At 42.5% G+C, this 24,356-nt stretch overlaps 1 protein-coding gene across 2 annotated transcripts; it reads left to right on the forward strand.

Moving 5' to 3' along the window:
- The first annotated feature begins 7,704 nt into the window (after positions 1-7,704).
- On the forward strand, positions 7,705-22,518 carry LOC109459510 (membrane-spanning 4-domains subfamily A member 8). Of its 2 annotated transcripts, none has more exons than XM_074336444.1 (7): positions 7,705-7,886; positions 8,646-8,865; positions 10,817-10,942; positions 14,421-14,480; positions 15,523-15,651; positions 21,048-21,161; positions 21,345-22,518. In XM_074336444.1, the coding sequence occupies exons 2-7, from the start codon at positions 8,650-8,652 to the stop codon at positions 21,450-21,452; spliced, it is 753 nt and encodes a 250-aa protein (XP_074192545.1). In that variant the 5' UTR covers positions 7,705-7,886; positions 8,646-8,649; the 3' UTR covers positions 21,453-22,518. The 2 variants fall into 2 exon arrangements, with proteins under 2 accessions (XP_074192545.1, XP_074192544.1); XM_074336443.1 differs by having other exon boundaries at positions 8,649-8,865; positions 20,977-21,161.
- Positions 22,519-24,356: the final 1,838 nt, after the last annotated feature.

Below are 24,356 nucleotides of genomic sequence, written 5' to 3' on the forward strand. Positions count from 1 at the left end.
ACCAGCTTTCCTGTTCCCAGGGTCTCCAGCATGCAAACAGCAAATCGTAGGACTTCTTAACCTCCACAGTGAGGTAAGCCAACACCTTGTAGAAATATGTGTGTGTGTTTCTCCAGAGAACCCTGACTAATACATCATCCTACATGCATATTTTAACATTTTATAATGATAGAATGATTTAAAATCTCTATTGTGAACATTACGTATTGAAGTTATATGTTTGGGTTGTCCCTGTTTTTCAGTGTTAGTCTGATGCTATTTCCAGGGGTCCACGTTCATCTTTTGCAAAACCTCTTTTATTACCATTTCTTCTTCCATCCTTGATACCCCATTGCCTTTTGAAGGTGATGGCAGCCAAAATTAATGTTAAGATCCTCAGATGAATATATGTCTCAACCCATGGTGGGCTCTCTCATAGTTCATACATTTTCTGGGATATTCTTCCCTTCACCATCCCATGTCATAACACAAGGGATTACACTGTATTTCCTTTGGTTAATTATGAAAATACTCATTTTCTCTACTTCAACATTCTGTAATTGGCTTTGAGCTACTCTTCCCCATGTAGATTGACATTTTATCCTTCTTTTCCCATCTTAGACTAATAAGTCTGTTCTTTATTACTTTTTTCTACTCATACCTCTGCTCTTTTGGTTTTTTTGCACAGATGGCTTCTGACTTCCTTCTCTTAAATCGAAACTTATTATTATAAAAATGTACAGACATCTAACTATTATGTCTTCTAATATATTTAGGCATAAAATTTTACACAATGAAATAGACGTTTTATTATAAACTCTTTTTTTTTTCCTTTTATATTACATTGAAGGCATTACTCTGGGCTGGAAGATAGCTGGACACGACCTAGCTGGAGGTGGTAAGCCAATCACTGCCCTTCTCTATGTGTCAGTTACTTCATGTGTAAAGTGAGAGGCCTAGACCAAACAATTGCTAGGTTTTTTCCCCAAATATGCCACTCAAAATTTTAATATAAAATAACATAATAGATAATGAATCTTACTGTCTAATTTCATGCTATCCTTTTGATCTTTTTGGAATGAATTACTTTTTTTTTTTAGTTTTGTGTACAGTGTTTGACCTTCTGTGGCCTTATCTAAGTACTGGTGGGCAGTCCTTGACTTTCAAAGAGGAGTTGCTCGTCGCATTAGCTATACCACAATTTCCCCCTCCATAATGTAAACACTGTTTCTTAGCGAGGAGTGAATCGTTCCAGAAACGATGTTAGCTTATAGAGAATTCAAGAAGGGATTAAGAAGCAGAAAGTGCCTGTTATGAAAACAGTCATGAGGATATAAATTACAGCACAGGGAATAGAGTCAATAATATTGTAACAACTATGTCAGGTGCCAGGTGGATACTAGACTAATTATGGTGATTACTTCAGACAGTATATAAATGTCTAATCACTATGTTGTATATCTGAAACTAATATAATATTGTATGCCGATTATAAAGGCAAAATAAACATTTTTTTAAAGAATTCAATAAATATAGGCTGAGCTGTTAGAAGCCACAGAAGCATCTGGATTCCCCTGAGACCACTGAGCATTTAACAGTATAAGTTTTTTGTGCATATATACAGGGAAAGAAGTAACCCACAGAAAGGAAAGTATTCTGAATTAAGAACATCTTTGGGAATTAACAGGTCAAGAGAAAGTCCACTGTTGTTTTCAAGAAAATGAAAAATTGAATTACCTATATAACCCAATATTTGAGATTTAACTTCATGTAATAAAACTGCATTCAATAACAACAACAACAAAAAGAATATGCTGCAGTCACCTATATATGTCTTTTTTTTAAATCTCATCTTTATGACTACTGATTGTGAGTTTGTTGTCAATTTTCAAGCTTTTGTTCTTTATAACTAGGCAGAGAAGCTAAGACCATCATACCCAATGTTAAATTGTCTTTTTTCTCATTAAAAAATTGTTAGGGATAAAAAAAAAGCCTTATGCTTTTAAAAACTAAACCCTGTTTAAACTTTTATTCCATACAGTATTTATACATTATTTCATTTTACAATTTCCAAGTGTAATCTTTACTTATAAACCACAGTTTTGTTATTTAGGTTTTCACTTGAGAGGTATCTTTTCCAGGTAGAAAATCATTACAAAATTCAGTCTGACAACCAATATTTTAACCTATTTAACATATTTGTACAAATCACAGAGTGTAATTCACTATCTGCCTTTCTTTGTAAACAGTGACTACAGAGCATATCATTTTATCCCAGAATGGAGAAATTTTCTTATATAATTTCTTATTATTTTTCTTCTTAGGAGTTTTTGAAAGCCTTTGCCTTATATTTGCATATAAGGGCTAAATAGTTTCCTGAAATCAATCAAACTGGAGCTCCACTGCTCTGAGAGACTTGACAACCTTTATTCTTTCATGCCATCCAAGGATGGACTATCAATCCAATTCAAAGGAAACCTTCTAAAGGAAATGTTTCCATCTCCATCCTTCATAAACCCATCTTAATCTTAGAACTAGAAATTAGAAACTCTTGCATTTATTTTGGGAACAGGAGAATCTAGGCATTCAAATTTAACAGTTCTAGAACTTAAACAGCTTTATCTCTGTACACCTTGGTCTCTCTTTGATGTTGTTTTCTTGAAAAACATGCAGTTCTTGCACATCTAATACTTTGAATCAAAAGACTATAGTCTCTACTGGCATCCTAACATCCTCGTAGATTCCTCACTCCCATCTCTCAATTCACAAGAATTTTCACCAAAGGAAAAAGAACTTGCTCTAACAGTGAAAAAAAAATGTTTAATTATTGGGCAAATTGGAGACTATATACACTTATTTTTATCCAAAGAGAAAGTAGAAAAATGTATCCACTCAATAAAAAAAAAAAAATCATATTCACACAGTTGCCTGGAGCTTTCTATGAGCCAAGCCTTCTCCAGGGAAGACAAGTAGTCATGTACTTACTGGAAGTCCTGTGTTACTAGGCCTCCAAGTTCTTCCTTTAAATAAAAAATTATAGAGTCATAGGTATCATGTTTGCCTCAATTTATGGCAAGGGAGGGGAGACCAAAGGGGTAAACAAGTCTCCACTTGCCCATCCAGATCCATTTTCTGCCCTTAGAGGAATCAGGTAACAGGTAAGACTGAGATGGAGCCTTCAAATGGGATAACTTGAGGGACATTTAATACAAAGCCTTTCTACAAGATGTAGGCAGAGTGTAGAGAAATCACAACTGATAGAATAATATCCCGAAGTTGTTCAGAGGAGAAGCAAATCATAATCCTCTAAGCATGAATATGCAAGTGAAAGGAGTGGTTCCCCAGACCTCAAAGAGAAGGCAGTCACACAGAGAGGACCGCTAACATGAGTGGTGACCTTTGCTCGAGGGACCCACCAGCCCTTGGCAACAGCACAGGGAGGAAACTGGGATAATAAATAATTTGCTCTTTCTCTCCTCCAGTCTCCTAATAGGGTGTCCAGTTGTTTGAAAACAATTGGAAGCCAGAGGCTAAGGGTGCCTGTTAATGAAATCCATATAAAGATTAGTCCCCAGGGACACAATAGACTGGAGAAGGATGGAGAGGAGATCAGGAGAAACAGGTGACAGAGAGCCAGCATAGCCCTGCCCTGCCCTGCTCCGTACTCTGTACTCTACAGCCTATGTGCACAGCATCATGTACACTCCATGGTTCCGATCCTTCTGGGGATGTCCAGCCAATAAAATTGGAAGTCGGGAGGAGAGAGAAGTCAGAGTTCACCCTCCCTTTTCTGGTCACAGTTTTGGCAGTAGCTGAGTTCCCCGTCTAAGGCCTCAGCTCCTATTAGGCAGCTCACGTCCTTGGTTACAGCTCTTCCTGCTATAGTAACATGGTTCATGCCCCTTGTCCCTTACGTCTTAGGGGAACAGCTTCCATCTATTATTGGTTCCCAAGCAAGCATGTCAACATCTTTTTCCGTCCCCATGACCCTGCCCACATTTCTATAAATAGTTCCTTCATTAATCCGCCTTCAATTAAACAGTTTAAGACTGACTTCTGTTTACTTCTGGGACCCCAAGTGATGCAAGAATGCGCAAAAGTATGCATAAGCTATCAGCATACTCAGGGTGGGTGTGATCAGTGTCAACTGACTGAATCTACAGGTCAATAGGGGAAGATAATCCATTCACCACCTTTCTGTAACAAGCTAATTTAAAGTAGCAACAAGTTCTCCACTCCTGGAAGCATTCAGCACTGGCAAGGAAGCCATAGAAGGGGCTTGAGCATCATTTGGGGGATGGGGAGGGTTAAACTAGATATACAGCCTCCATAATCTATTTTGGTCTTTAGAGTCTTATATTCTGTTATTCTTGGTAGTTATTTCAAAAACCAAGGCAGTAAGTGCCTTATTTTGGGTTTCTCAAAATAAAAGACCCAAAAGATTTGGATATCGTGAGAGAATGGAAAAGTGATATAAGAAGGAAAGAGAGTTGATGAAGTATGCATCGATGAATGGGTTCCTGTTATGAGGGAGTGGGGCTCAACCTTTTCAAGGACTTTCTAAGAGTTTGGATTCATTTCAGGATTATCCCTCTGGGGGGTAAAGAAGCTAGAGTAATTATCCAGCAATGCCCACCTTTCACTTCCCAGCATATTTGGCCTCACCATACCCAAGCATCCTCAGGAAAAGAGAGGTAAGAATTATCTGTAGGTATGGAAACTGATGATGACTTCCAGAGTGGGCCAAGAGAGTACGGATGAGGCATGAACAGCATTTGCTGTGGTAGGTTTAGACAACAATCCTCTTTTCTGTATGTCTTCCGTTTCTTCTAGGAAGTTGGTACCATTTCTGAGAACTCATTTAAAAGGTGGACAATTCTGTGCTCTAAAATATTAGTTCAGGCTGGTCCCCAAAGAACTCAGATTTAGTAACCTCTATGTCCCCATTTAGATGTCTCTTATTACTTTATTCAAGGCAGATTTGTTCATGTGACTCATCTTTTCAAAAAGTTATCAAGCTATTTTATGGAGGCATACAAATTAATACTAAAGTTTATATGGAAAAAGAAACATGCATGAATAGCCAGAAAAATAATGTAAAGGAAAAAGTTATGAGGGGAGACTAGCCCTATCTGACATTAAAACATACTACAAAGCCTCTATAATTAAAACATTATTGGAGATCCAAGATGGTGGAGTAGATACATACTGCGCCTTCTTCCTTCCATGAACACATTACAATTACAACTAAATTATAGAACAATAAACCTAGAGAACCATCTGAAGTCTAGCTGAACAGAAGTTTTATTACTAAGGATATAAAGAAGAAGCCACGTCAAGACTGATACAAGGGGTGGAGACAGGAAATGGGCTGGCCCCAAACCTCCGTGTGGTGGTTGAGAATCAGGAGGGATATCTTGGCAGCAGAGGTTCCCCCCCGAGGAGCAAGGGACCCCAGCCCCACACCAAGCTACCCAGCCCAGAGTACTAGTGCCAGGAAGAGGAACTTCCACAATATCTGGCTGTGAAAAACAATAGGGATTCCGACCACCCTGGAGAGATGGAAGGCTATGGGAAAACCAGATATCCACTAAAGGCCCATGCACAGATTCACTCACTTTCAGGCACTCACCCTGGGTTCCGGCAGAGGGACAGTGTTTCAGAGGTGTCGAAGGCATTTTGGAGCAGACTGAGGTATGTGGCTGTGAGGCAAGGGCTGAAAGACAGTCACCATTTTCCCTGTGTGGGGTCATTCTCCATGCAGCCAGCAGGCAGGCACCATCTTTCTTGTGTTGAGTCCTCACCTCACATAGCCAAAAATGAATCTGATTGGTCTGGTGAGCTCTGTTGTTCCACTTGGCTGACTCCCTGGGACCCAGTCCCACCCAACTCCCCCAATGCCAGAGCACTTTCTCGGGGAGCAGCCAGCCCCACCCACATTGCAATTTTTCTTGGAAAACTCAGTCTGTGGGCCCCAGGCTGACTGACCTCGGTGTACACTGAGACTTGTGCTGAGTAGCTCCAGGGTCAGCACTGGCACCAAATCATAATCTACATTAACCTGCTGACCACAACTCTTCCCACTCTAGTGATTCCCTGAGACCCTGCCTCACCCAAATTACATACTGCACAAGATTTTATCAGGGGCTGAAACTTAAGGGAGCTGGCTACTAATCAGTGGGGTCATTTCTTAAATTATATAAATGTCTAACCACTATGCTATACACTTGAAATTAATATAAAATAATATTGAATGTCATCTGTAATTAAAAGTTTTTAAAGTGGGGAAGAAAGATGAAGGGGAATAAGAGGTCCAAATTTCTAAGTACAAAACAAATAAGTCATGGGGATGTAATGTACAGCATAGGGAATATAGTCAACAATATTGTGATAGCATGGTACAATGTCAGATGGTTGCTGGATGTATCATGGTGATCACTTCTTTAGGAATACAAATATTAAATAACTATGGTGTACTCCTGAAACTAATATAATATTGTATATTAGCTATATTGTCAATAAAAATCTTTTAAAAAACATTATTAAACTAACACATGAATAGATAATAGATCAATGGAATAGAAAAGAAAGACCAGACTTAGAACCAAATAAACAATAGAAATTTAACATGTAATAAAGATGGCATTTCAAATCACTGAAGTAAAGATAGACTATTTAACAAATGGTGCTGGGACAACTAGGTAGCCTTGGGAAAAATATAAAATTACATCCAGTAGCAAAAGATTGATAAATTTTACTACATAATTTTTTTTTATTTTGCACGATAAAAGTAACACCAAAAACAAAATCAAAAGACATTGTCAAACTTGGAGAAAATATATCACAGATGAAGAGTTAATATCCTTAATATATAAAGAACTCTTAAAAATTGAGGGACAAAAGTCCAGAAATTGAACCAAAAAAGTAGTTATAGACATAAAGTTTGGCTCTATCTACCTTTTCATCCTTATTTATTTCAAAGTCCTTCACCCACAAAATGCTTCAACCACTATTCACCACACCCAAAATATATCCTACGCCTTCTCTTCTCCCTGCCTTTGCCCCCCTCCATACCCTCTACCTGTAAATATATTCTTTCTATCAACCCTTTCACAAAGTTCTGGCCATCTCATCAGCTTCATTTGTTCATACAGTAGGCATTTGTTTAGTGCCTATTATATGCCAATAGGAGTACAAAGGTGAATGTGTCATGAACTATTCCATCAAGAGACTTACTGCCTAGAGCAGCAGTGCTTGCACATTTTGTCTGTGCAGTTCACGTGGTGTACATCATAGGTACATTGGGTGCCCACCCACGGGTGTTTCCTGATTTTCTACAGGCTCTGACTTAGATAAAAATGGACTTAAGTTGATGGCAATTCTCATTTCACATGCTGTGACTCCCCTTTTCTCATGCAGTGTATTGACGTCAAAATTCCACCTTCTGTTTGAAGTCTTCCTTAATCTCTTCAAATCCAACAAATCAGTTTCTTCTCTGTTCTCCTGCAGGGGACTCTTGTTTCTCTCCTGTGGTGTTTCTGTCATTCTGTCTTGCAACGCAGCTATATACATAACCCCTGAGTGCCCAGTTTATCCCTGTGTCTCCCAGGGCACCAAGCACAACCCTTTCTTCTCCACACAGAGAGCTCTTAAGCACTGCCCCAATTGAATTTGCATTTAACTGGTTCCTTGGCCAATACAGGAAGCAAATATGGGTGGGGAAGCTGAGCTCTGAGCAGTTGGTGACCTGGCCTGCACCTAGGAGAAAGTGGAGAGGACTTTGGATCTTTTAAACGTATCACTCAACCAACCGAACCCAGTGCATTCATTCTCTCGGGAAAAATAAGTTGCCTACAGCGAAGCACTAGCAAGAGGGGCAAGAGAGACCTAGCCACTGGGAGAGCAAAGTGAGTATGCTTAATCAATGATTTCTATGGATAACTGAAGGATGCTGATAAGGTTTTTCTGCCAAATGAGACTTATGACGAATCTGGGTATTGAGTAGAGCCAATGGTAGGGTTGATTGTACTAGCTTTTTGGGGTCTGCTCCAGAAAAAGAGAAAGAAAAAGAAACAAAAAGTTGTTATAATAAAACCAAACAAAATGCACAAGAAACTTGAGCAGCATGGCAGACCCCATGAAAGTGTACTGCACTTTCATGGCAATGGGCTTCCTTTGAGGACAATGATCTACATTTAACAAATATTTATATGACTAGGACCTAGGGGAATTCACGCCCACTTTCCCAGCCTCAGTTTCCTTTTTCAGAAATTGAGAGAATTGGACTCAATGTTCTCCAGGAGACTTTCCAGCTCTGCAGTTTTGTTATCAGACAGTACTATTAGGGCAAAGCAGCATGCTAACTGGGCAAGAGGAGAGATACAAAAATGAAAAAGACACAGCCTTTGTGCTCCGTAGTGCTTACCTTGCTTGGGCCTTACTTTTCTCATCTGTGAAACTGGGCAAGTGTGAGGATTAAAGGAAGTGTATTTGTAAAGCACTGACTTCATAAGTGCCCTATAACTGGTACGTGATATCTCTAAAAGAGGATTAAGTAACTCCTAGGGGGTTGAGATGCTCAAACAAGTTAATGACAGCCAAAGTCCTTTATCAATGTAAACATTAGTGCCTATGTGAGTGACGACTCTAGCACATTTGTGTTTTAGCAGCATGAGTTCAACGTCAGCAGGCCCCATGGCCAATTCTGTGTTTGTGGTGGGGCCCCACCACGGGTATCCTGTGGCCCCGGGGGGCATGCCTCAGGTGCCCCTGTATCCACGCAGCCAGCCCCAAGTCCACCTAATTCCTGGGAACCCACCTGGTTTGGAGAGATCTGTGTGTGTGCAACCTGCCCAGAGAGTCTTGAAAGACGGCAAAACCTTAGGGGTAAGTGAGATTTCACATTGCAGACCGGGGGCCACGTGGCTGGAGTCAGAGGAGGGAGGAGGTCTGGAAATGCAGAAGTTCCAAACCCAGCAAGCAGGATAGAAGCTGAGCCGGCCTTGCCAAGCTCAGCTCTATTAGAAAGCTCAGCTGTGCCGCATCACCAGGGCCTCGGTGTGCGGCCTTATACTTTCTAACTTAGGCATTTTAGGAAAGACGAAGAAAAGCAACAAAAAAGTAATAAATGGGAACATGGGTCCCGTTGTCAGTATCCATGCTGACCTGTGTGGCCTCTGGAAGAAAATGGGTTCTGCAAGCCACAAGGGGGAGTCTAAACCCAATGTGCTTAAAAAGAATCTTTGCCGAAGAAGAACAAAAGCAGCAGGTTAGACAACCAACAAAGTAAGGGTTCATGATGACTTTCCCCCTGAAAGGCTGTCCTGGGTAGGGCAAAGGGAGGCCCGTTTCATTGCATAGCCTAATGAGGACGAGCGTGGATTCTGACCCAGGCTGCCCAAGCTCAAATCCTAGCTCCACCCTGTTTATACGTTGCTCGTGGGAGTGTCAATCAATATAGCCTGTATGGAGAGTGATTTGTACCTGCCAAATTTAAAAATACCCAATAAAATAAATACATAAATAAAACTAATATCATTTCTGAGACTTTGTCCTACAGATACGACTGTGTACGTGAGAAATGTGATGTGTATGAGCTTATTTATTGCAGCATGCTGTGTGATAGCAAAAGAATGAAAACAACCAAAATATCCATCAATACAATACTTGTTAAATCAGTGTATTGTATATCCAAAGAATGAAATGTGGAGCTATGAAACAACAGTTCCTTACGTAATGATATGGACATATCACCCAAGATACATCATTAATGGGAACATAAACAAAATAAGGGCAGACATTCTATATAATTTGCCACCATTTGTGTAAATTTAAGGAAATAATATAGTTGTATTCACTGCCATGTTTGTAGTATACCATTTGGGCAAGAATATATATATATATATTAGTTTCCTAGGGCTGCCATAACAAAGTACCACAAACTGGGTGGCTTAGAACAACAGAAATGTGTTGTCTCACAGTTCTGAAGGCCACTGTTTGTAATCAAGGTGTCCACAGGGCCATGCTCCCTCTGAAGATGCTGGACGGGGGGGAAAGGTGGGGATCTCTCCTAGCTCCTGGTAGGTCCCTGACTTGTGGCAGCAAAACTCCAGGCTCAGCGTTCTCCTGTGCACATGTGTGTCTCTTCACATGGCATTCTCTTGAAATGGACAGCAGTATATAGGATCAGGGACCACCCTACTCCAATATACCTCATGTTACCTAATTATTTCTGCAGCAACCCTATTCCAAATAAGGTCACTTCTGAGGGACTGGGGGCTAGAGTTTCAACATATTAATTTGATGGGGTAGAGGCAGACACAATCCATAACAATATCCCAAAGAAATAAGAGATGAGCACAAAGATTTATCATAAGGATGTTTATCCCAGTGTTGTTTTATAATATGAAAACATAGAAACAATCTTACCTACCTGATATCTCTGTTCCTACTAGTCCACAGAACATCCACACGACAGAATCTGGGCAACCTTTATAAAGCGTATGTTTGAAGAATACTTAATACCGTGGGGACGTCTTCATGATGAAATATTAAGTTAAATATGCAGAGTCATTTCATATTATCAAAGTATATATGCATATTTGAAAATAATAATGGAAGGTTAAACACCAAAATATAAGTGGTTGTTTCCTCCGGGGGTCAGGGGGAGGAATTATGGGAAGTTTTTATTTCATTTTTATGTTTTCCATTATTACTTTTTAGACCAAGAAGGCAAAAAATTCATTAAAATAAAAAAGAGGCAGAAAGGGGGTGAGGGGTGGCATGCAGGGTCCAGCCTCTGAAACAAAGGTCTCAGCTTGTGGCTCTGTCCTGACAGGCCATCCAGATCCTAATCGGCCTGATACACATCGGCCTCGGCAGTGTCATGGGAACCTTGCTTCACGGGTACTACTATGTAGCTGTCTCATTCTACGGAGGCTTTCCTTTCTGGGGAGGCATCTGGGTAAGTAATGCGAGTCACCCTGCCAGTGAGTTCCCAGAAATCACCAACACGCTCAGGACCGCCATGTTAAGTTGTATAGTTTGTTGCAGAAGTTTTCCAGCCCAGAGAGCGTGTGGGGTGTGAATCCAGCTCAGGCCTTGTTCTCCAGGCATATTAGTCTACTAGGGCCACCATAACAAATGCCACAGACAGGGTGACTGAACAACAGACATTTATTATCTCACAGTTCTGGAAGCTGGAAGTCCAAGGTCAAGGTGTCACCAGGGTTCTTTCTTCTGAGGCTGCTCTCCTTGGATTGCAGATAGCCACGTTCTTCCCTGTGTCTTCAAGATGGGGTCTGTGTGTCTGTGTCCTAATAGCTCTTCTTTTTTTCAACTTTTTTTTTTAATTGGGGAATATTGGGGAACAGTGTGTTTTTCCAGGACCCATCAGCTCCAAGTCAAGTCATTGTTTTCACTCTAGTTGTGGAGGGCGCAGCTCACTGGCCCATGTAGAAATCGAACTGGCGACCTTGGTGTTATGAGCACTGCACTCTAACAAACTGGACCAACCGGCCGCCCCCTAATATCTCTTCTTACAAGAGCCCCAGTTATATTGGATTAGGGCCCATCCATATGCCCTCATTTAACCTTAATCACCTCTTTAAAGGCCCTGTCTCCAAATACAGATACTCCTCAACTTACAATGGGGTTACATCCCAATAAACCCACTGTAAATTGAAAATACTTACGTCAAACATGCATTTAATACTACATCGTAGAGTATCAGTTGTTTACCCTTGTGATCACATGGCTGTCTGGGAGCTGTGGCTTGCTGCCACTGAACAACATATCACTTGCCCAGGAAAAGATCAAAATTCAAAGGACAGTGTCCACTAAATTGGACATTTTCATACCAGCAGAAAGAGGAAAAATCATAAGTCAAAACATAAGTCAGGGACCATCTGTACAGTTACATTCTGAAGTATTGGGGGTTAGGACTTCAAAAGATGAATTTTGAAAGGACACAATTCAGCTCATAACACCAAGCAACAACCCTGCAAAGTGCCAATTCCCAGAGTGGGCACCTTTTCTAATTGGCCTACCTCAGAAATCAGGGAACTTCTTTCTAGTTCATCAGCCTAGAGATGGCACCTTTTCTAATTTACACAAAAATAATGTGTAAAAGATGTATTGGGAATAGCCCTCGAGTGCTGTTCAACATAGGCCCACAGCCTGAGCTCCAGGAGAAAAACATTTCCACCAACGGTTAAGAGTGGCTGCCCAGCCATAGAACAGTCATTAAATAGTGGGGACTCACCCGAGAGTCACAGATGGGCTTCACAATCCCCATTATGGAAAACTATTTGGTATGTTAATTGTGGGGTTTTTTGTTTTTTTGTGTGTTTTTTCTGGAAAAGTCCGTAGCTTTTATCAGATTCTCAAGGTGATCTGTGACTCCATAAAGAGTTAAAAACCACAGGTCCTTTCTCTTCTCTAGTACATTGCTTTTAGGATTCTTTTGCATTCTCCTTAGTGTCCTCCCTCCTACACACACACACACACACACACACACACACACACACACAGGCGTGCACTCAATCCCTCCTTCTCCTCCCCTCTCCCCCATCTCCTTTTTCTCTTTGCTGTTCTATGGTCTGTCAGTTGACACACACCATGACTCAAAGGCAACTTTTCTCACACATAACAAAACTCCAGAGTCACCTGGATGTCAGCCAGGTCACCCTATCCCATGAGATTTAAATAAAATAGCCTAGAGTTATGCCCCACCCTCATACACACGCATGCACGCACATCGTCTGCAGGACTTATGTTCTTGGCAGCGTTTTTGTTTGAGTACCTGCTCTTTCTTGTTCCCATCTGTGTCTCATCTTTTGAGCTGAGGTGTTCTCTCTGTTCGGCCTCAGACTTGGAACTCAGCACCTGTTTTTCCCCTCAGCCACAGGCACCTGTGTCTGACTTTAGTGGAGTTTGTGGCAATGAAGAGACCTAACACCACAGCCGCAGAACAGCTGCCAGTGAGCGCTAGATGCTCTTACGTATTCTTAAGTGCCCCGTGGCTGCCCGGGCATCTCAAATGGCTCTTGGGCCATCTCGCCTTCCTCCAGGTCACTCAGCTCCCGTCAACCCTCATGATCCATCCCCTTTTTTTCTGCAGGGCAGTCTTGCTTTTTGTTGCCTTCTTGACTCTTTTTATTTCCGCAAGATCATTAATGTCTTCCTCCAACCAAAGGCCCATCTCCTTTGGCACCTCAAAAGGACCAGCAGGGACATCAGAAGTCCAGACTTTTGTTCCCTTCCTTCCCCATCAAGGCTCTCTAAACAGAAGGGTTTAAGATTGAGATTTATTTTTCCACTTACAGGAAAAATGGCATTCCCCTCAGAAAGCATAGGCAGCTAGAGTAAGTTTTCATTGTAAATACCCATTTCCACTCCATGGTACGTGCGTCTACTGTGAGAGGAAGGGGTTAGAGGATGAGGGGTAAGAATCTGGGACCTGGAGTCAATTATGTGGATTTGATTCCCAGCTCTGCTATTTGCTGGATGGTCTTAGGTGAGTTATTTGAAATCTCTAAGCCTCAGTCATCCATCTGTAAAATGGGAATAATAATAGTGCTTGATGGGCCATCACGCAGTTAAGTAAGGCAAGGTTAAAAAAGTACTTCACGTAGTGCTTAGCGAAGCTCTTATCAAACCCTAACTGACAGCCTCTCAGACCACTGTTTACATTGACGGCAGGTGCTCCCATCAGCCACTACGCCTGCTGAAGAGCTGCACTGAAATAAATGTGCACAGTCTACCCCACTGTCTTTATATTTAATGTGCAACATTGTAGAGATGCAGCATTTTTCTGATTAACTAAAGGGTGCTCACCGAGATGTACAGACAGGCAAGGACTGACGGTGGGCTTATACCTAAAAGCAGTGGAGATGGTGGCCCCTTCCCTCTTCCTTCCAGAGACCCTAGGCCTGACTGAATCCTGAGATAAAGATGGGAAGCCAACAAGATGTGCACGTGGAAAAATAAACAACAAAGAAAGAAGTAACTTATTGAGTATCTACTATGTACTTATTGAGTATCTACTATCTCCCATGTGCAAGATATACCAAATGCCAGATGCGAGGCACAAATTATCTCATGACAATGACATATAGTTTTTCCCATTTTCTAGGTGAGGAAATAGAGACCGAGAAATAAATAACTTACCAAGATTATATAAGTTTCAAGACAGGATTTAAACCAGTTCTGCTGGATCTTAAAACCTATATTTATCGCACTTCATTATCCTGTCATGTGGTGCAAAACAGCTCATTCATTCATTCATTCATTCACTCTTTTCCCCATATTGAGCTGGAGGTCCCAGCAGAGGAGCCTATGATGTGGAAGAGAATGTGTGTGTGACCAGATCACAGAAGCCTGAAGACGGGGCCCTGACCTAACCTCTGACCTCTTTCTAAACTCCCTCTCTTCTGTGCCAGTTTATTATTTCAGGATGCCTGTCAGTATCAGCAGAAAATCAACCAAGGTCTACCTGCCTGGTAAGTCACATCCTGAGACAGGCTCTCCCAGCTGGGGACCCATAGGAGAGACACACAAAGGGGAAAAGAAGGCCAACACGCAATCCCTCCCTCATCCTTGCACTGACACTCATTCTCACTCACACTCATTCTCACTCACACTCACGTACAGGACCACATAAATCTGGCCAGGGTCACAAGTCAGAAAGAGTCCAGAGGATTCGGGGAAAGAAGAGCAACATGGCCACACCTTAGTTAACACATCAGAGGGTGAAGACAGAAGAAGAACTTTCTTAAGAGGCCCTTACAGCAGGAGGCACAAAGCTGCCAGGGACCAGGGCCCCCAACCAGCAGAGCAGGAAATTGAGAGTACCTGCAGCTCACAGAGCCGGCCTCCTGCCATTTCTGCGGGCCCCAGCTTCTCTCAGGAATGCAGCCAACCAAGCTCTGCAAATCAACATGGATAAAACTCTGTGGTTCGCTAACCGTGGACCAAGAAAGTACCTTTGTTTCTCTCACAAGCAGGTTATCTAAGGCAAGGGGCCCCAGTGTGGCTAGGTCTCCACACCAGATGAGATCTATTTGAAAATCTCCAAAGGGAAGCTCAAAATTCTGGGCATATCTCTGTACATGGCCCAGAGTCATGGAGCATCAAAGTCTGCTGCATCCCAAGACACGGGCCAAGTCTTCTGCCTATCGCCTATGGGATAAATGGGTCGAGTGTTTCCCACTTTGGGGACCACTTTTCCCACGAGATACTCTAGGAAGATGGTTAGGTAAACTTGGGGAAAATCTCTATTTAGTAGTCCCCTCCCTGGAAGATCCATAATTCTTGTTAAAGACTCTCAGGAGTCTTGCACCAAAAGTTTTTTCAAAGTTAATTTACCGCCCCCCCCCAAAAAAAAAAAAAAAAAAAAGTAAACCTTTTTTGCACAGAACACCTCTTTACTTGCTGCAAACTAGGGTCCCAGGGATTCATATTAAGAAACACTAATGTGAGTCTCTGCTTATCTCAGCTGTAATAGTCTTCCTGTCTCACCCTGACCCTCTGTGTCTTCTGCAGCTGAATGGCAGCTTGGGGTTGAACATCGTCAGTGCGATCTGTTCTGTGGTTGGAATCGTACTGTTCATCACTGACATGAGTATCACCAACCAGTCTGTCTACCCCAACTACTATCCTTACTGGGAGGTGGTAAGTATTCTCCTCAACTAATGCTCCTCTGGCTTCCAGTTTTAGCTTTGCTAGAAAATCCTTGGGAAGAGCCGGACCACGGATCTTCTTTACCAAGCACTGTAGGCGGTGCTGTCAGAATCAGAACAGAGTTCTGACCTGGAGCTTTATTGCTGTGTTCCTCTAAGCACGTGACTTTTCAGAGTCTTAGCTTCTGCCTATATAAAACAGGACCTACCTGATGACATTGTTGAGAAAATTAAATGCAGTTCTACAGACAATGCTCATGTACTCACCAACCTGCACCTCCACTCACATGCTCACCTTCCTGCCCATTACTATAGATAAAGGTTTTCTGTAAAGGGCCAGAGAGAGCAACTATTTAAGGCTTTGCAGACCATCCAGTTTCTGTTATAACTATTGAACCTTATCCTATGGTGTGAAAGGAGCCAGAGAAAATATGTGAACGAATGAGCATGGCTGTGTTCTGATAAAACTTTATTTACAAAAATAGGCAGGATGGGAGATTTGGCCCACAGACCATAAGTTGCCATCCCGTGCGGTAGACCAGCACTGTCCAACAGAAATATAATGTGAGCCATGTATGTGATTTTAAATTTTCCAGTCGCTACATGAAAAAAAAAAACAAAACAACCAGTGAAATTAATTTTAGTAATACATTTTGTTTATAATAATAATCATCATGGGGATGTAAAGTAAAGCAGAGGGAATATAGTCAATGATATGGCAATAACTATGCATAGTGCCAGGTGGGTACTAGACTAGGCAGGGGGATCGCTTCTTAAATTATATAAATGTCTAATCACTAAGCCATATACCTGACATTAATATAAAATAATATTGAATGTCAACAGTAATAGAAAAATTAAAAGGGCAGGGGGAAGGTGAAGAGGAATAAGAGGTCCAAATTTCCGGGTATGAAGCAAATGAGTCACGGGGATGTAACGTACAGCATGGGGAATATAGTCAATAATATTGTGATAGCTTAGTACGTGTCAGATGGTTGCTGGGCTTATCATGGTGATCATTTCTTTATGTATATAAATGTTGAATAACTATGGTGTACTCCTGAAACTAATATAATATTATATGTTAGATATATTTTAATAAAAACCTTTAAAAATAATACATTTTATTTAACCAATATATCCAAAATGTCATTTCAATAAGTAATCCATATGAAAATTTATTAATTCAATATTTTGCCACACCTTTGAAATCCAGTGTGTATTTTGCATTTAACAGCATATCTCAATTTGGGACTAGCTACGTCTCAAGTCCTCAACAGCCACAGGGGACTCGTGGCTACTGGACTGAAAAGTGGAGCTATAGACGAGTCCCACATCAAATCAATTTCTCCATCTGCACAACAGAGCCTGTCCTCTCCCACCCACCCAACGTTATCACTCCAAGTTCTTCTCTCCACCCACTCTCCCTCCCACTGCCTCTCCTCTGCGTCAATTTTCCCCCTTTACTAGAGCTTTTCGATCAGCATCTAAACACTCTTTGTTTCTTTCATCTTAAAAAACAAACAAGCCTTCTCTGGGTCCTACTTAAGCTACCACACTATTTCTCTGGTCCTCTCGGCAGAAAAATCCCTAAAAGAGTTGTCTATACTCGCTGTCTCCAATTCTCTCCTCTCATAATCTCCCTTGAACCCACTGTAACCATACTTTCAGCCTCACCTCTCCAAAAACCTCCACTGCTCAAGGTCCCCAGTCATTCCTCCTCTTTGATGGACTGCCCATGTCTTCCTGGTTCCACTCTGTAATGGCGCCCTTCCATCCACACTGGCTGCTCTCTTCTTTGTCTCCTTTGCTGCTTGGTCTCTTTTCCCCAATCCCTCAGACTCAGTCCTCAGTCTTCTGTTCTCTGTACACTCACTGCCTTGACAATCTCATCCAGTCTGGTGACTTAAGACACCTTCTCTGTGACAGTGACTTCAAATGCACAGCTCCTGCCAAAACCTCTCCCCCAAACTCTAGTCTCTTGTATCCAATTGTCCACTCAACATCTTAAAATTAACATATCCAAATCTGATCTCCAGATTTTACTTCCCAAACCTTCTCTCGGTTTCCTTATCCTGGTTGATGGAAATCTCATCTTTCCATTTGCTTAGGACAAAACCTTGATGAAATCATTGACCCCACCCCACCAACCCCCTTCTCCCACACGACCCAGCCAACTCCTTGGGGAATCCTGCTGGTGTCATCTTTCAAATGCATCTAGAATCCAGCCATTTTCACCAGTTCCTCCATAACCACGCTGGCCCAAGCCACCACCACCTGTCAGCTCAGTCACTGAAACAACCCCCCAACTGCTCTCCCTGTTCCCACCCTTGTCTACTTTAAGCTGTTGATAGCACAGCAGCCAGTGATTCATTTTGATCATTTCTCTGCTCAAAACCTTCACTACGTCCATTTTACCACCACCCCACCCCACCCCCAAAAAAAAAACCAACATCCCTACAGTGGCCTCAAGACACTGGTCCTCTGGTACACTCTGGTTCTCCCCACTTGAGCCTTACATCCTTGATGTTTCCTCAAACACACTAGGCATGTTGCCACATTCAGGCCTGGAATGTTCCCTCTGCCTGGAATGCTCTTCCCTCCGATATCCCCAAGGCTCCCTCCCCTCCTTACTTCCATCAGGCCATTACTCAGTAATCACCTTCTCAGTGAGACTCCTGAACAACTGTACCTAAAGTCACAAGCATCCACCCACACTGTCCCAGGACCTCTCTCCTCCTCCCCCACCCCCCAATCTACTTTTCCATAGTCTGAAACATCTCCTAACAAATTCTATAATTTGCTGGTCTATTACATTTTATGCTTACTGTCTGTCTCCTCCCACTATAATATAAGCTTCATAAAGGCAGGCATATTTCAAATACCTAGAACCATGCCTGGCAGTATTTGACACGCCAGAAACATCTGTCAAATGAATAAATGAATGCACCGGGTGTGGTCTGTACTTGACAGATGGTAGCTGTTAACTACTATTTGTATTCAATCAGAAGGGCCTCCCCAGGACTTTCCTCTCCAAAATTCCTAAGAAAAGCCTCTCCCCAGAGAACCTATCCTCAACCACGCCCATGTCATTTACCAAAAGTACCTTGAAATCTTCCCTTCCCAAACATATTTTATGGCTACCAGTTGCTGTAGGGTTAAAGTCCAACTTCCTCAGCCAGCTCTTTCCTGTCCCCCAGAAATCTGGCTCCAATTCCCCATGTCCCTCAGCTCACGTCCGTTTGAATCCCTCAGTCACCCTGAACTCCAGCTACTCCAAGCCCCTGGGAGAGGCAGGCATCGATGAATACTTAGGTTTTTTTCCTGCTGGGAAAGAACCTACCAAGGAGGCACAGATTGCCCAGTGTAAGACATTAGGAAGCAAATTGTGAAGCAAAAGTAGAGGAAGATGGGGAAAGGTTCAAAAACAAACAAATACCAGAAGCATGGTCAGTGTCCTGATGTGGAGAGAGCAGTAATTTTTGAGTCAGAAAACTTGGCTTCTAATCTCAGTTCTGCCAATGTCTGATCTTGGAAAGAGAATTCCCCCATCCCAACCACCCACCCCATCTCTGGGCTCCGTCCTCCCATCTGAACAAGGAGGGCTGGACTTCATCACAGCTTTGCAAATGATGATCCCAGGGATGGGGCACTCCAGCGGCTCCACAAGCATGAATTAATGCCCTTCAAATAATAAATATCTATGTTGCTTGTGGGACCCCTTTTCCCTCATGGAAGATTTTCTTCTTTTTAATCTTTTAAATTTTTTTTAAATTTTTCAATTACAGTTGACATACAATATTATATTAGTCTCAGGTGTATAATGTAATGATTAGACATTTATATAACTTATGAAGTGATCACCCCAATAAGTCTAGTACCCGTCTGACACCATACATACTTATTACAATATTATTGACTATATTCCCTACGCTGTACTTTACATCCCCATGACTATTTTTGTTTGTACTCCTTAATCTCTTCACCTTTTCACCCAACCCCCCCCCCCAAACCCTTTACATTGGGAGGTTTTATTTATAAAGGAATTTTGTTGTTAAAAACACATTTGAAAAGGACTAGCATCACTTGTAAAGGCCCTTCCTCCCTATACTTCCGTGGTTCGTTGACTAAGACATCATCATCCTGTCTTTCCCTTTGCCCGGGACACCCTGTCCTATCCCCTCCCTCCCTAAATCTTCTAGTAAGAATGAATCTGTCTCTCCTTAGTGTCCCTGGGGCACTGTTTTGGCTGTGTTATAGCTTTTACCATGTCTGATGTGAATTATAATTATCCATATCTGTATCTGCCTCCCTCGCTAGATTGTGCCTCTCGGAATCCTTTCTCAGCCACATGTACCAAGCAGATGTTTAATAAATGTTTGCTAAGGTGAGAGGGAGAAGGAAAGTGCTAAGGTGGGGTCTCTCCAGAAGGGAAACTTCTCTGAGCAGCCAACCATCAACAATGCCATTTTAAAAATTAGAATTGACAAACATTTGGTACCTTTCATGTTTCACTTTTACTCTCGTATTTATTATCTCGTGTAATTGGAATCCAAATTGTTATTGGGGTTATTCATTCCTTGTCCTTTAAGATTAAATGGATTCTACCCAAACTCTCTCCACAGATACAATGGGAAACCCCACTCTCTTGGGTGTTCTTGGAGAATAGCAAAGGGAGGGCTTAGATGTCTCCTAGTCTTTAGATGAAATCTACTACTGCTGAAATAGTTCAAGTGGGGATCCTTTCACTAACTCTTCTTGCTAAGCTAAAGACAGTCCCAATTATTTCTCTCCACAAAATGCCACTCTCATAAGCCAGGAAGGTTCCCTCAGCAGCCAACTTTCTCTAAAGGTTCAGGGGGATGGTGGAGGTTTACATCCAAGCCCAGCAAACTCCTGATGACTGAAGATTAGTCATCCCCATTCTATAAGTCTTAATTTCTCCCAGGATGCCTTCTTCTGCAGCCTCCACCTTCCTGCCATGTTGGTCAGTCCCATCTTACCCCTCTAACCATCTCACTTTCCTCTCTGTGGCTTGTCCACACTCCCAAATTTCTATTCACTTCCTCCACAGAACAGTTTCACTGTTTCACTGACTCCAGACCACACCCTCAGATCCCATCCCCTATACCTGAAACAAGTTATCAAGGTGTTTCCCTAAACAACTATCCTTTCCCTTAGAGGAACACCGATAGTAAGTGTAAAATAACAATTCTCTTACAGACACACTTGACCCTTACAAAAATCTGGTGAGATATTTTCTCCATGAGGCTAAGGTGAAATTAGAGGACTTCCTCAAAGCCATGGTCCATTGCAGAGCCACACTGAGAGCCAGACCTTGGACTCTTGGAGCAGCACTCAGGACCTCCCAATTCCTTCTGGTTGCAGGCCCCTGGAATGGCTGTTTCTGGCGTGCTGTTCATCTTCTGCCTCCTGGAGTTCTGCATTGCATGCACATCTGCCCACTTTGGCTGCCAACTGGCCTGCTATTCACCCAACAGTGTGAGTCTTGGAGGCTCCTCCAGGGGTGGAAAGATTTCCCAAAGAGGGTGGAGACTAGAGTGGTCTTCACACTTCCCCTTCTTGCCAGGAACATGAGGAGTCCCAGAATGTCTAAAGTCCTCCATGCATGCCCACTCCTTCTTGCATCCTTACTAGCGCCCTTCATGGGCCTGTGTTTTCCAGGTGGACGTGGTCTACCCAAATGTCTATGTGGCAAACTCCATGGTCATCCCAGAACCGGCAAACCCGCCACCACCGATGTATTCCAGTGAGGTCCAGGGCTCCAGATAAGCAGAGCTAAAGGTTCTAGAAGCATCTTTCACTGGGACTAACAGAAAACCACCCTTTTCTGGGCTTCTGAAACTCAGTTTCTTCCTTCCCTGACAATTTAAGGGCAATGTCTCTCCAACTGCATGCATCCTGACTTCATTCAATTCAGCCTGAACGTTCGTGCTGTTCCTTTAGTAACTCTTTCACTGTGTTCATTGATTTCAAGGTTTTTTCCAAAATGTGTCAGAAATCCACACAAAAAAACCAAAAAGTTGATATTTTTACTGTTATGCACTTAATAATAACAATTTTAGCTGCTTTGTATATAAATGACATTATTTTTATGTATAAAAATTTCCTATTGTTATTCATTATTGAAAAACACAAAAATATAGAGAAATGTACATCTGCTTTCCTAAACTTCCTTTCTGGAAGTTTCTATCCACAGTCAGCAGATGGAAATATTTATTCAGATATATCCAACCATCGCAGCAACAGGAGGCAGGGATTTAAAGTGGATTTTAACAAAGAGGTCCTTCCTAGGGCATCTACCTGTGGAGTCTTTGTGTGCACATATGCATGTGCTTACCTGTGTGAGCTTGTGTGTTAGAGGAACAGATGTCTAGACAACCCAAGCTTCATTGTTTCAATCATTCACTCATTGAATAAACATGCACAGAGCATTTGATATGTTCAGGCTTCCATTCATGGCAGGAGGAGGGTGAACACACAAAACCCGTGACTTCCAGGCACTTCTGGCCTCACAGAGAGGACAACATGCAGACAGTTTCCTCTAACACAAAGCAGACTGTGGGGATACACAGAAAAGGATATGCTCTGTTCTGGCAGTGATGGGGAAAGCAGAGAACAAGCCTGGTTAAGGAAGCAACTTTTGAGTGGGTCATTAAAGGAGAGAGCATTTTGTTGTTGTTTTTAGTGCAATAAGAAACCACACTGTTGGGAAGACCTTTGGAAAGAGTGAGTCATCCAATAAAATGATCAGTTCTTTTGTATCTTTTATATACTCTTACCACTGATGCAATAGTTCTTATGAATAAACATTGTCTTAAGATAACTTCCAAAGTTATGAGGCTAGTATATCTATCTTTATAAAAGGTTGGGGACTAATTCAAAGAGAAATGGCTATGTCTCTAACTTCTAGATTTACACACATTAATTTAAATATTGTTATCCATTATGGCCAATTGGCTTCCAAAAAGTTACATGGCAACAGATTATAGCAATAATCTTTAAAGTCCAGGTGCCATCAGAAGCCTTGCAATGACTTATTGCTGTTGCTGCTACGGAACATGATTTTACTCTTGTAAATATTTTTAGGCTCTGACTTTATCTGAGAAGTTTCCTCTAAGCGGCTTTGCTATTATTCACGGTTCCTTCTCCTTCTGCGCCTGCTTCTTCTCTGACCAGGAAGGCTTCAGCTGCCCGTCAGCTCGTCAGGAATGGCTGAGGTTCCAAGGCCTCCAGGGGGTTTTCATTTGCTAGAACTGAGTGTGCCTTAGGAAATCACAGCCCATAAAAATGGAATATGGGCATGTAATATACTGGCTCTAGACCAGCACTTCACTTATCTGTTCTGTAAGCTGAGATGTTGGCACATTGGGCTCCCAAAAGGGGCTGGCCTGTTTGGATCATTCTCAGAGGGCTGGATGGTCAGAGTGAATCTGGCCGTCTCTCCATCTTCTTCTTTACTGTTGCCTCTCACTACCCCACCCGACTCCGTATCGTCTCACTCTACAGATCGCTAATCCTCAACCTTGATCCTCCACTCTGTTCTCAGAGGGTCCTTCCTGACTTGTCGGACCTGAGAGTCAACTCAGATGGTCCAGATGTGTGTCACCTCCTATAGTATGAGTCTTCTCAGAGGAAGCATCTACTCATACACCTGGTGCTTCTCCAGAGAGGTGACGCCTGCTATCTGCCACCTGCCCTGCTGAAATCACCATGGGGCTTGTTGGAACAGACCCCTCCATCTCCTATCACCTACCCTATTAGTCCTGTGTGCTAGGCCCCTCATCCCACAGGGCCCCTTCACCAACCTGGGGTGACAGTTCACTGTCTCCTGCGAGCGATAAAACTGTGTGCTTGCTCTGCAGCGTCCCACAAGCCACCTCTTTCTCTTTAAAGAGAAAGCCACTCTCCCCTTAAAACACTGTCTGCTGTTCTGCTCCAGCTTCTCCTACACCCGCTCCTCTTTCTCCTCTTGTGCCTCAAGCATGGCTCCCCGTGGCACTGCCCTTGGCCCTCTTCCCAGCTTGTGTACTCCAGCCTGTCTCCTGGTGGCTTGAGATTCGAATCTCAAGTGAGATTGTGAGATTCAAATGATCTAATTGGTGCACAAAAGCACTGCTCAGCGTACACACCGCTTTCCAATCTGGCCCTGCATCCCAGGACTCATCGTCGTCTAATTTGGTGTTTCTTATGAAAGGGACCACTCTAGTTCCTGCTCGATAGGCCTACCTCCATCTTCTCCACCTGGCAAGTTCAAAGGCCACTTCCACGAGGAAATTGTCTTTGTTTCCTACAGCCAGAAGCACCCAAGTGAAAAGCAGGCCTGTGGTGGGAGCAAGGAAGGAGGCACACAGTGTGACCTAGCAGTAATGACATTCAGAGTTTAACTTTGAGGAGTTTTTCTTACCTTGACTGAAAAAAATTCTGATTTTTGCATTGTAGCTAAAATAGAACTGTGACTTTATGTTTCACAGTAGCTAATTCACACTTGCAGCATTTAAAGCTCCCCCAACCCCCCTAAGAACTTTGGGACATTCCATTGTGAAAGTCTCTTCAGTCTTTGGAAGGTGCAATTATGACATCAGGAGGTATGTCACGTCTAGGAAAGGCATGTGCGCCCCAGGACCCACCCACCCCCACCCCAGTGCCAGGCTACGGCTCACACCACCCTGACTT

This window comes from Rhinolophus sinicus, linkage group LG06, assembly GCF_036562045.2.
Source record: "Rhinolophus sinicus isolate RSC01 linkage group LG06, ASM3656204v1, whole genome shotgun sequence".
Classification (NCBI taxonomy): Eukaryota; Metazoa; Chordata; class Mammalia; order Chiroptera; family Rhinolophidae; genus Rhinolophus; species Rhinolophus sinicus.